We start from the raw sequence: 13,991 nt of genomic DNA on the forward strand, positions 1-13,991 counted from the left end.
CGGTGCTCATAAAAAAGGTGCCGCGTGTAAAGCGCATTGGATGGAATTGCGTTGCATGTAAACAATTTATGGAATCATATTACAGCACATATAGCAAATATAAATTAGGATAAATGACTTACAGTTACTTCAGGAATATATCCTCCTCCATTGCGTCTTCCATTGTTCTTCTTCTTAGGTAACTTTAAAGATAAACGCTTCTCTTCCTCAATGTCCAGACATAAATTAAGATATTCCTCACAATGTGTGTATAAAGCTTATCATCCAAACATGCGGTAAAGTCTTTAAATCTGATAAAACTTTACGCTTTGTTTTTCATTGTTTGAACTGTTCGTCTGTTCATTACCATGTGAACAGCGGGTACCGCCTCTGGGCGTGACCCCATAAGAGATAATGAGCTCAGCCAGGAAAAACAGTACTCTCTTTACTTCAATACAGATTATATAAACAGGCAATATTTGTTTTCGCTTTTTTAAAAGTAGACATTTCAGGCTTTCTTTGGATATGTGTATCATGTTTGTGTCACGAGTATTCGCGGAGTTTCAATAGATTTTTGTAACGTGTTTTGAGAGACAGCTGGTGGAGACAGAAATGTCTGGATGCGCACCCTGTTTATTTTCTTTATTTGACAAAAACACAAAGATCTGTTGTTATTGTGAATGTACACAAATTAAAGTAGACCCTTCACATTTTTAAATGATGTCAAACACGTAAGTGTATGATTATTAATGATGGAGTATTTTAAGTTGATTCTGCCATGATAAGGAGAAAACGCGGCGACGCATTTTTTGGACCCCAGGGGGTTAATATTTGTTGATCTTCTCTAGCCGTGATATTTTTTAGACATTGTCTTAGGCCTTGACTCTCAGTAATCTTTGTACATGTGTTTTGTGTAATTTCTTGCTGAACCTCTTTTAATGCTTTCCAATGCTGAGGTTAGTTTACACTATGAAACATTAAAGGGACACTCCACTTTTTTGAAAATATGCTCATTTTCCAGCTCCCCTAGAGTTAAACATTAGATTTGTACCTTTTTGGAATCCATTCAGCCGATCTCCGGGTCTGGCGCTACCACTTTTAGCATAGCTTAGCATAATCCATTGAATCTGATTAGACAATTAGCATCGCAATAAAAAATAACCAAAGAGTTTGCCTCCTTTAAAGGCACATTTTACAGTAATAATATATTTGTATAAAAAGCAAAGACATCAGTTTCCCAAAGTTGGGCATCACTTTTGGCCCTATAATGCTATAAGGTCTTTATTTGTAAGGGTTGAGAATTTATGTCATTCTAGTCCGAGGTGAACTGCGCCACAGTATTTCTCCTATGATGTAATACAGTTGTTTAAAAAAACGAATAGCATCATTGATGCTATCTGCTGAAAATGCTTATTTTAATAAAGATATGCTGTCACCTTAAGTTGAATTGTTTGTTTTTGTCTACTGTAGGTGATGATACTCTTTACTGATGGAATGGATGACAGCATTGAAAGTTTGAAGAACAGTTCAAAAAGACTTAGAGAAAGTGGTATGTGCTTTCTTTAATGGATTACTCCACTTTAATAAAAAAGAAATCATGATCATTTACACACCCCCATGTCATCCAAAATGTTGATGTTTTCTTTGTTCAGTCTAGAAGAAATTATTATTATTATTATTATTATTTTGTTGTTGTTGAGGGAAACAATCCAGGATTGGACCTCAACAGTTTATATTTTCAATGCATTTTAAAACTGCTCCACCCACTTTTGGCTACAAAACGCTCTTCGAAAACCTATAGTTGATGTCACAGACACTACGTCCATTTTTCAGTCTATAAACAAGACCTGTTGATTCTGTGCATGCACAAAGTCCATTTGCTATTCTTTATCAATTGACGATTGGCTCTTTTTACAGGGAGTATAAGAATGGCCATATTAACTGTTGCAGTCTCCCCTATTCATATCAATATCAGTGATGCACCTTGCAAATATAAGGACCTTTATTTAATCTGTTTAGCTACAGTAACTTATCATTTAAAAAAAATTCAGACAATCAATATGTCTGTCCAGACTGAAAACTAAAGTGCCGCAAGTCTAAGCAGCGTGTGGCTCAGTTCATCTGTAATACTACTCTACAGTAATTTGCTAACATTAGTTTACTATAATTAGTAAATAGGGCTGGGCAAAAAATTGATTTTTCGATTAATCTTTTTTTACGTGGTCGTTTCAAAATCAATTCTCAAGGAGCATAAATCGATTTCTTTTCATATTTTTTTCCGCAAACATTGAACGTAAGATTAACGTTAATCTATTTCTAGTCGTCTTTACTAGATGTCACCCTCGTTTTTGCCTTGCGCGATGTTACCAAGGAGTGAGAGGCGAGCCTGTCATTCATTCATTCAGTGCTTAAAATGGCAGTTTCAGGTGCTTCATCGACGTTGATGCCACCTTCACATAAAAAGTCAGAGGTATGGAAGCATTTTAGATTTCACAAGCAAGACGACGACGATAGTGTTGTGGCTTTTAATTTCTTTTTATTAATAACCCACTTGTAAACTTCTGTTCACTGTTCTTTTTTATAAATATAGTATTTGTATTAAATCTATATTTTTTGAGTTGAACCGAGAATCGTGTATTAAAAACCGGCACGAGAACTGGAATCGAATAGCGAATCAAAAGCATATCTGATAGCTTGTGAATCGAAATTGAATCGATCTGGAACATCTGAATCGATACCAAGCCCTATTAGTAAATATGTCTACAACATTTATTTATCTTTTCTTACTGTTTTTACAATTTACATAAAAAACTAAATCTGTACATTAGTTAACATCAGTTAATTGAACTACCATTAACAAAACTAACAAATGTTAAAAAAACTATATTGCACATTGGTCATGTTAGCTAATGCATTTATTAATGTTTACAAATGCAACCTTATTTAAAGTATTTCCAGTTTATCCTCACTCTCTCTATGCAGATTCACGATTTTATATTTCCTTTGGTTTGTTAGTACACATTAACGATATGCAAAAGGTACATACCCCAAAGTAACGTCTCCAACGTAAATTTATTTTCTTGAACTACAACAAACACACGGATTGTAGGCAACAGTTTACTACATGGGATTGGTGATGTTGACAAGACCGAAGTTAACTCCTGTTAGCATTGCATTTTGAGCGAATCTTTCAAACATGGTAAGGAGCGTCACATTTCCGGCTGACATCAGAGGTATTCAGGCCAATCACAACGTACAGATTAGCTGGCCAATCAGGGACACAGCGCTTTTCCAATCGATGAGTTCCGTAAAAATCCGTGCCTTTCAGGAAGACAGTGAAATCTGGAGCTACAAAAATGTACGGTATGTGGAAAGTAATGTGTTTTTTGAACCACAAACCTTGCAAACACATTTTATTATATCAAATACACAAAATAACATTGTTTTTTATCAATTAATTAAGTGCACTTTAATTAAATTGGGTTCCTGTAGCTCATTGTGTGCCAAAGTCACACATTAATAAAATGTACCCGGATTGAACTGTGAGTCACTTTGGATAAAAGCGTCTCTCAAAATCATACATATTAATGCAAAAAAATGCAATGCAAGGTTCCCAGGATGAGAGTAAACTGCTATTTTGTGACATAGCTGCAGCTTGTTTGTGATTAAAGAAATTTAGTGTAACAATCTTACCAAGTCTTAGTAAAGTGAAGAATAAGTTTAACTAAGTTTAAGTGAGTTGTTAAATCAACATTATACGTGTGCTCTGTTCCTGTTGTTTAATCCAGGGGTCAGTGCACTGTTGATTGTCTCTTTGGGGGTATTCGAGGATTTTCACATGCTGGAGTTTGGCAGAGGGTACAAATACATGGAGCCACTGTCCATTAACATGATGAATGTAGGCAACCATCTTCAACGACAGATTGTAAGTATCAAAAAGCGCTTCTAGAAGCTGTCAAAATCATTAAAGATTTAACACAAAATCAACAAACAATGACATATACTATGTTAAAATAGCACATAATAGGGATGTCCCGATCAGGTTTTTTTGCCCTCGAGTCCGAGTCCGAGTCATTTGATTTTGAGTATCTGCCGATACCGAGTCCCGATCCGATACTTCTATAATACATTAAAAAAAAAAGAATAAAGAAGAGCGAAAAACAGAACCAGTCCAGGATGTTCCTTATGTTCCAGCGCATAACTACAGATGTGTTAAAAAATAATGACTATAGAGTATATATGTTCAGGGGTTAAATTGGGGTTTGTTTTGTAGGGAGGCTCTGGGAGGGAGGGTTCGATGGGTAACATGTTTAATCCTGATGACAGCAAAGCCACTGGGTGTGTTTCAATGACATTTTGTATCTCTGATAGGATTTTATAAGTTTCAGTTTTAAAGCTGTACCACATGTTGACCCAAACTTTAAAACCTGAACTTTAAATTATGCAAATCTATGAGTCTGACACCCTATATGCATTTGGTGCACATGTCATTATGCACAATTGATCAAACTTTGAATGAAGTTATAAGACTTAACCTCCTTGACTCATTCTAGGCATAAGATAGGCTACCCAAAAAGACTCAATTAACAAGAAAAACAACATACTGATTCAGCAATATATCTTATAAATTAGCCATAGAGATTCCCTAAGCTGGTCAGCAGTTAGTTAAAAAATACCTACAGTTAGGTCGTGATTCATTTGTATAATCAAAATACATTATTTTATTAAACTATACAATCAGTTGTATCGAGTTATCTAGTTAACATTTTGTAATGAGATGAGTGACATGGCTATACATACTTTAATACTTTGTTTCTAGACTTCTATTAAGTTTTTTCGACATGGGCACCATTCTTACCTCTCTTTCTCTCTCTCTCATCTCTACAGTAATGTCAAATGCTCCTGCGCGAATGCGCGTTCTTGAGGTTCTGAGTGAGACGCGGAACTGCGTCTGAGCACATGTTGACAATAACGATCAACGCGTCGTTTAAATGAGCGGTAAAAACGCGGTTTTGTCGTGGGTTCCTTGCACGCACGAGTGTGAAGCCTATGAATGAAAGCACGTCAATAGGCTTGTTCGACTTCATGCGGCGCCGCAACAATCGACAGCCGAGAGACGTCAAACTACCGCGAGAGTGATCCGCGAAATCATACGGAGGAGTTTGCTTTTAAATCGCTCTCGTGGAACTTTGACGTCATGCAGCACCACAAGAACCGGCAGCCAGATGAAGTCGAACAAGCCTATTCTCTTCAGTTCACACGCACCAGCGCAGCGCGTACACTGGCGCGGAGCAGAGCGAGAACTTAATGGATTTTAAACCCTGCATATGTATCCGAGTCCTGATCGGGAGGTAACGTCCGATTCCGATCGAGTCTGAAACCACGTGATCGGGGCCGATTTCCGATCACGTGATCGGATCGGGACATCCCTAGCACATAATGTGTTAAATTGACACAAAACAATGTGTAAAATTGTAACATTCTTTCTTAGAGTGTACAGATAGTTTCCACGCATTGGATTTGTACATGGGCGTCTGAATCAGTCAAATCCATTCCCTAAAATATGTGTTCTTTGCGTCATGTGAATTTATGTGCATCATGCGTCATTTCAAAATAAGAGTCTGCTACACACACGTCAAAAGGGTTTACGATAAAAGAGACGCTCACATTCACAAAAAACTTGCAAGACACTAACTTAACACTAAACTCTGATTACACATGAGATTATGCGAGTATCTGGCAAACGTGAGTGCCTCTTTATCATAAACCCCTTCGAAGCATCTGCAGCAGACATTTATTTTGACATGACGTGTGTTGCACGTAATTTTACATCAAATAAATGTGTGTTTTTATATTTACTCGTATAGGAATAGCTGTGTAATAAGTGGGATAATGTACAAATAAATCCCTTCAGTGATATCACATTGTCGGGAATGTGTCCCTTACACCTAACTGTGATGCTTTCTAAATTATGAATCTTTCTTGACTATATTATTAATCAAACGTAGACTTAACGTCAACAGACGTAGGATCAACAGATAGATCAATAAGTACAGAACCCTTATGATTGCAACGACCATTTGAAGTGTCACAAAATGTGGAAATTATCGTACATTGAGATTTTTTCAATATTGATCGTACAAAGGTCAAAATGATGGTACAAATACGATAATTACTACACAGTCTCACAGAGGTTCGTGATATAGTCATGTAAATGTTTTATTATTTTTTCGTGATCGTATAACAAATTTATGTTTTCGTGTGATTATTGCGCATTGGTTACCAATGGCGGCTCGTAACTGCACTTCCGAGGATGCGCTAATTCATAATAAGGCTGCGTCCGAAACCGCATACTGTATAGTAGGTACTGAATTAGATGAAGTACCTACTTACTTGGCGTTAAAACAGTAGGTACTGTATAGTATGAATCCTGCCATTTTGCTACATCACGTGACATACGTCGTCATCACGTCATGTCATTTCAGCGCGAAAACAGCCGCATGCCTCTTCTTCTTCGTTGTATAACTCCTCTCCCGGGGCATCATAGGATACTGAAGTGTCCATCGTATGCACACTGCAAAATCTAACCGAAAATAGTAGGTCATCCGGGTACTTTTCGCATACTGTTTTTCAAATACTATGTATTCGGACATACTACTCGCCTCGCGTACTGCTTTTCGCATACTATATAGTATGAAGTAGGCGGTTTCGGACGCAGCATAAGTGTTCGGATTGTCACGTGTGTGGTTTCCTTTTCCAAAATATGTGTCATGCGTGTGGAGAGATCCTGTGTGCATCACTTGTTTTGTCAAAATAAGTGCCTGCTGGAGACACGTCAAAACCATTTATGATAAAAGAGACGCTCACGTTCCCTAAATACACGCAAGACACTCCCTTAACAGTAAACTCTGATTACGCATGAGATTGTTCGAGTATCTGGCACACGCAAGCGTCTCCTTTCAAGTTCAAGGCAGCAGACACTTATTTTGGCATGACACATGATGCACACACGATCTATAAAAGCACAGAACACATATTTTGACAGGGTTTCCGCGGGGTTGTAAAAAGTAGTAAAAGGTAGTAAATTAAATTATGCCAAATTAAGGCCAGTAAAAAGTAGTAAAAAGTAGTAAGCGTCATCTGACGAGGTAGTAAATTTTCGATTGCCTTTTGTAATGTTATGATGCCTGGAAATTAGTTCAAATCACCTGCATATCTGGGCAAATAATCAAAGATCTTTCATCTCTGGGATGTGATCAAAGCCTGAAGTGGAGCCAAATCACGTTCCTCTCTCCGCTGTAAGCGTTCTGTAATCACTACGGACCGGATCCACTCCGGGTTTTCTGACTGTATCACGTTAAGCTGAGGTAAAACTTTTTCAGCTAGCATGGTCAAACTTATAATGCAGGAAGGCTCCGATGTTTTGAAGATTGATAAAGGTGTAAAAGACGATTGACTTGGCTTAGCGAAATAATGAAGATTGGCAAGCCTTTCAGTTCGTGGGATAAGAAAACCAAACAGGTAATTGCGTGTCTTTGCACAGTATGACTAACGTAAGGGGTCCTGTATTTTGGGGGTAAATGATTTCTCACGTTACTGATCATCCGCGGCACGCTTTTACATGCTATGCTGATATAGCCAGTGGCTGGTACAACGGGTTTGTTTAACTCGTGGGTAAACTTCATGTGGATCCACAAGAACCAAGAGGCAGATGACATCCAAATCCTGTGAGAGCGATTGACGAGGAATCATAAGAGGAGACTGCTTCCGAAATGCTCTCGCGGGACTTTGATGTCATCCACCTGTCGGTTCTTGCAGTTGCATTTGCGTGTGGTCACAAAAACGTAACATTTGTACATATATTTAAGCACAGCAGTTTAAAAACAGGTGATTTTAAGCCATTCAAACACAAACAACAGTGCGTCCGCAGTTTCTGTGTCAGAAGAGCATGCAAGCCGCGCATTCGATTCTCATTGAGCATGTGTTGTGAGTATTTTTGCCGCTTTATTGGCCTTAAATAACACATATGCCTCAAAAATCCCGTCTTTGCAAATATCCTCATATAAACACGACCATTTAGGTCTTAGGAGAAAGTAAACAGCAGAAACATTGCGCATAAACTAGCAGATCAGCGCTGCCTCTATTGTAACATAATAATTTGTTGAGAAATGTACAGTCATTCAATTAACAACTGTCACGATGGTTACAGACATCCTGTGCGATTTCTACACGAGTTTGACTCGAGTTACTCGTTCAGGGTTTATATTCATACATAACGTTTCTGTATTAGAGCTGTGACTGTAAACTGTTGTGTGAACAGAACAGACCCTGGATTATTCGTTTATGTGTACTGAATAATATGATATTAAAAAGTTGTATTTGTTCACATTAGTAAATGCATTATATAACAAACAAACAATGAAAAATATAGAGTATATAAGCATTAATTAATTCTTGTTTATGTCATTACAGTAATTGACCGTGGTTCATGGTGCATTCACTAATGTTAACAGTTTCAACTTTGATTAAAAAATTATTAGTAAATGCTAAAATAAATACATTTACAATTAATAAATAATTAATAAAACAATCATTAAAGGTGGTGATATTCATGTTTTCTTTTAATACAGTATAGTGCGTTATTCAGCTGTTTCGCCTTAATCTGAAATGCCCTGCAAACTACAGCTACCTATATGCCACATGAGACTTCAATATGGAATTTATGGCAAAAAATCTCCCCTTAAAATGCTATTGGTCTCGCCTACATAAAGTGTTAGGTAAAGGAATATGACTTGGCCTGAAAAATATTTCAGTCAGAAGAATTTTTTCACTTTAATTCTTTTTTTGTATGTTATATATGTCAAAATCTGTGTAAATAATAGAAAGGTCGCTGATTAACACTTGCAATTCAGTGTCGTGATGGTTTTAAAAAATATTCTGAAGGTAGTAAAAAAGGTAGTAAAAAGTAGTAAATTTAACTTAAGGATTTCTGTATAAACCCTGTTTGAAATGACGAACCACACACATGACAAGCTACAGTACATACATGTTGTGACGAACTTCGCATTGTGCGCTTCAAAAAAAAGAAGTCACCAGCCGCCACTGTTGGATACTCAAGTGCTTTTTCCTATTTTAAAACCATTGTCGCTTGGGTTTAGGGTTAGATTTGATGTTTGGATTATAATGTCACTTTTTCAGATTTATTTTTTATCACACGAAAACAGAAATTCGTTATCCAATCACGAAAAAACGCGGAAATTCGTGATAATATCACAAATTTATAATCAAAACTGTACGTGACTATATAATGACATTTGTGAAACTGGGTTGATAATTAATGGTTAACGAAATCTGGCAACACTGCTGAGGATGCAAAAAATTTATATTGTGAAATCAAATTGCCTTAAATGATGAAGTCCTTAATAACACATATTACTAATGATGGATACATTTTTTATATGGCATAAAATAATCAATAATTTTGAGCCATAGAATGTATTTGTGACTATTGCTTCAAATTTACCTGTGCAACTTGTGACTGGTTTTGAGGTCCAGGGTTACATTTGTTTGTACAGTTGGTCTCTGTTCATTACATGGATGTTTTAGTTTCTAACATTACTGTTCCTTTTTCTGCCAAAGATCTGACAATTGTAGTTGTGATATACTTTTAGAATCACAAACTTTGTTTTTCTCCTGCTTTAGGATTCCATTGGTTTGGGAGTGTGCTGTAATGTACCATGTCCATGCATTGGTGAACCAGGACCAATAGGTGTTCCTGGTCCTCTGGGTCCAAAGGTAATTATACATTATTAATTGAAATTACACAGACACCTTTAAAGTTTGATTCAGAATCTGGTGAGCCTTCTTAATGTCGTCTTGAAGTCAAGTGATCAATTTGAAACACAAATATAGTTTTAAGCAATGCATTATCGGCTTGCGTTCTCCCCACAGAGGATACAATGCAACAAATCTGCTTTGTTTTTATTATATAGGGTTTTCCGGGAGAGAAGGGTCACCCTGGATTTCCTGGAGATGAGGGTCATATGGTAAGTCAAACTCACTGATCATTTTGAATAATTATGATTATGTTTCACCTAATGTTGACAGATATCGACTGGTGTTGGTTATTATTCAGGGCTGATGTTTAGCCGATATCACTTCTGTTTTATGTCCCAAACTTTATACAATTCTGACCTATGACCCCATACATAGCTGTGTCAATGATGATGTAGAGTATGTTTAAGAGCAGGTTTACAGTATACGCTATAGATAAACAGTCTTTTATTTCCATCTTGCTTTCGGCAGGGTGAAAGAGGACCTCCGGGGATAAATGGGACTAAGGGAGATAAGGGTTGCCGTGGAATCAGAGGTATCAAGGTAAGAAAAGTGTGATTTATTATCAATGATCATCAAAACTTTTTGGATGTATCTTAGTTTGCGAGATAAAATGTCTACAACAAATTATAGTAAAGATAAATATTCAAGTAAATAATGTGTACATGTCTGAATTCCTGTTGATTCAACATACATGATACTTCGCAAAGTATGTTTCAATATTTGGGAGCAGTTGAGCCACATGAGGTTGTTTTGTAAAGTTTTGTAATTACTTCTCATTTTATCTTTTCAACAGGGTGAACGAAGCCGCTCTGGACCTAAAGTGAGTAATAGGTTATAATCAGGCTTAATTTTGCTATTATATATAACGCTGTAAATAATGATATATGTCATTTAATATACAAAATATAATTCTGTGCTCTTGACATGACATTATTTGTTGGTTTAGTTTAATTCAGAGGTCTGAATTGGTTGAATTCCCATTTAGTTGGGGTCTTCAGAGACTTGTATTGTAAACCAAAAGTACATTTTTTTAGATTTAACATTAAATTATCCACATAGATTTTCACTTCATCAGCATTTTTTTTTTTTTTTTTGGAATTGCACACTCACGCTCTTTTGCCCTGTTTAGTTAATCTGGAATTTCAAGCAATCAAAAGATTTAGCCAAAAAAATTTCACAAATAGTGCATATTTTGTCTGGCCCTGGTTATAATTCAATGTATTTCTGGTGTAAACTGGAACTGTTAATTGTAAACCAGGTAATGGCACAAAAATTTCTAAAAATATTTCTGTATAACATGTGTCGCTATTTCAATGTTGTTTACCAAGACCCGAGCTTTGGTTTTGCTTGCATTTCTTACAGCTATTTGGGATTAGGAAGAACCAATAAATATAATAACCAAATATTTCTTTGAACATAAATCAGTGTCCATTATGGTGCAAACAACAAAAAATGTGATGTCCACGTATGTGGACGCACCAGATCTTGGGAGGATAAAATGTATTGCAGGTTACTGAATAAGATGATAAAATACAGCATGCTAAAGGTCACCCATAATATTTTGCTGTCAGAGATTGTTTTTTCATTCGATTTTGATTTGTTGGAAAATATTAATTGTAAAAATGTTAAACATATATAATACTCTGTTAAATCGTTAATGTTATCTACATTTTTTGTGTTAAAGTTGTTTTGATGCTTTCACTTTGTCTTTGTCGTTCAAAAGCTTTTACCACAGTTTTAAAGTATTTCATGTAGTATTTTTGACAGATATTATGTTTTGTAATTTTAGGCTCATAAACAAGTGTAAACATGAGCGTTTTTTATTTATGGATTGTTGATTACTTTTCCAAACATGTCTAAAAAGTGCGTTGACCCTTTGGCCTCTGTTTGACAGGGAGATGCTGGGGAGGACGGCCTCCATGGAGTTGATGGAGAACAGGTCACATCTTTAATTTACTCCTCTTTACCTCATTTCTCTTTAAAGTGAGGATGCTGTACTGGGTGGTTGCTAGGGTATTAATATGCAGTTGCTAAGGTCTTCTTGAATTTTTGGTGTTTCTGAAGTACATGGACCTCTGCATGTTGCTTTAAAAGCACCATAAAAAATGGAGTCATAGTGCTTTTCACAATTTTGCATTGTTGCAAAGCCGGTTATGATATCGTTGTTTACTGTATATTTTTGCTTTGTTCAGGGTGACACTGGTCCGAATGGGATTTCAGGACCTAAAGGAGATCTAGGCAATGCTGTAATTATAGCCATCACACACACCTACTGTTTTATTTTAATAGCTTTAACTTAATATGATCAGTAAGAAACTGTACCAATATGTCAGACTTGATTCAGCTTGTGTTTTTTGCAGGGTATGAAAGGTTTGAAGGGGCCACCTGGACCCAAGGGCCACAATGGTTTGAGAGGAGATCCTGTAAGTCTTTCCTGTGTGTTTAAAGCAGACTCTCTGATATCTAAACAATCTGACTTGACTTCATATTATGAATCTGTGTTTACATGACAGGGCTCAGCAGGAGCAGACAACAGAATTCGAGGTCCGAAGGGCGAGAGAGGAGATGCGGGACCCCCGGTGAGAGGCCTGTCCTTATTATTTCTGGAGAATGTTAACATGATTTGTGTTTACATTGGAATGTCAGAATATTTTTTGCCTCAGACACATCCTTCTGTATGACTGTGTGAACGGATTACTGAAAAATTGCAAACTTTGCTTAATTATAAAAAATAATGGAGAGGTTCAGGATTCGTTTTGTGGGATCAGCGAAACTAGGATTTACAGCATATTTGTTTCTTGCAATTCAGTTTATACTTCAGGGTCAAATACACAAATATTTACAGTTGTTTACTTGTATCTGTGTTTACTTTAACAGCTCTTTAACAGATGCACTAAGCTAACAGTAGCACTACTTAACATTCTCAATATCTTTGCATGCAAATACAAAAGAATCATTTTAATTTTAAAGTCAAGTCACATTTCTTTGTGTAGTGCTTTTTGTGTTCCTGTAGCTTAGTGGTAGTGTATTAGTAAAGCAAAAGGTGGTGGCCCACACGGCAAAAAAAACGTATATATATTTTCAAATATAATTTTAAATATATTTCAAAATATACAACACATAAATATATACCAAACATAAAAGAAAAACATTGTATGTTACAAACCTGTAAGCATAACAGGTTTTAAAAGGTTAAAATTAAATATTTTTTCAACTGCAAATATCCTTATTTCATATTTTATACATGCGTATGCGTATACTTTTTATACAAAGTTATATATTTTGGCCAGGAATTTTTTTTTTGCTGTATGGTGGGTTAGATAGCAGGGAACACACATAGTGATAAAATACCGTGTTATACACTGTAAGTTGCTTTGGATAAATGCATAAATGTAAATGTTTTTATTAATGTTGGAGCCATTCTGTGTTTTGTCATGGGTTGGCCCTATTACCTGACACAAGTCTTTTTAAGATGGGGGCTAATTATTGCAGGTGTGGCGCACAGCGAGGTGCATGGTTTTTGACCGTGAGACACGGCGTGCAGTAGGCAATTCATGGAGACTTTAAGTTGATTTATGTTAAGAGTTAAGTTGATTTAAGAAGTGTTTTATTTTTCTTTATGTTAATCAATGGATTGGCATGTCAGAAGTTTTATTTTTGGACTTTTGAAAGTTTATAAATTATTTTAAGCCAAAAGGAAACCGTGCGTCGCAATACACGCATGCAAAACGACTTAAATGTGCACCAACAATTAATGTTAAATGATTCAAAGCATCTTTACTAGAAAACTATTAAATATATAGTAATATAATATAGTATTAATGCAAATTGTATTGTTCTTATAATTACAATCTAATGACAAGGTATAGACTTTTTCCCGACTATTGAACTTTTAGTCAATAATATTATAAAAACATATTAAACAAAACATCCATCTTTCATGGAAATGGCCCTCAAAATGAGAATAAATTATATAAGAGCCTAGAGATTGACTTTACATAATGTACATCATTTGCAATAATAAACAGGATAAACAGCTAGTAGATGTAAAGCATACATTTTAGAGATGCACCGATACCAATTATTTGGACTAATAACCACCAAACTATTGGCAGATATATTAACTTGCATTAACTAAATACTGCATTGCAAAAAAATCTTAGTATTTACTTAGT

General features: G+C 35.9%; 1 protein-coding gene across 1 annotated transcript in view; it reads left to right on the forward strand.

Annotated features, from left to right (window-relative positions):
- Positions 1–13,991, forward strand: part of LOC135786655 (collagen alpha-6(VI) chain) — a 65,308-nt gene that overhangs the window by 37,713 nt on the left and 13,604 nt on the right. Inside the window, exons 12-21 of the mRNA XM_065296147.2 lie at positions 1,450–1,528; positions 3,768–3,904; positions 9,682–9,774; positions 9,972–10,025; positions 10,285–10,356; positions 10,610–10,636; positions 11,711–11,755; positions 12,009–12,062; positions 12,177–12,239; positions 12,330–12,395. Of these exons, the coding sequence (XP_065152219.1) occupies positions 1,450–1,528; positions 3,768–3,904; positions 9,682–9,774; positions 9,972–10,025; positions 10,285–10,356; positions 10,610–10,636; positions 11,711–11,755; positions 12,009–12,062; positions 12,177–12,239; positions 12,330–12,395 (690 nt within the window). The remainder of the gene's footprint in view (positions 1–1,449; positions 1,529–3,767; positions 3,905–9,681; positions 9,775–9,971; positions 10,026–10,284; positions 10,357–10,609; positions 10,637–11,710; positions 11,756–12,008; positions 12,063–12,176; positions 12,240–12,329; positions 12,396–13,991) is intronic.

The sequence above is a fragment of the Paramisgurnus dabryanus genome, chromosome 20, assembly GCF_030506205.2.
Source record: "Paramisgurnus dabryanus chromosome 20, PD_genome_1.1, whole genome shotgun sequence".
Taxonomy (NCBI): Eukaryota; Metazoa; Chordata; class Actinopteri; order Cypriniformes; family Cobitidae; genus Paramisgurnus; species Paramisgurnus dabryanus.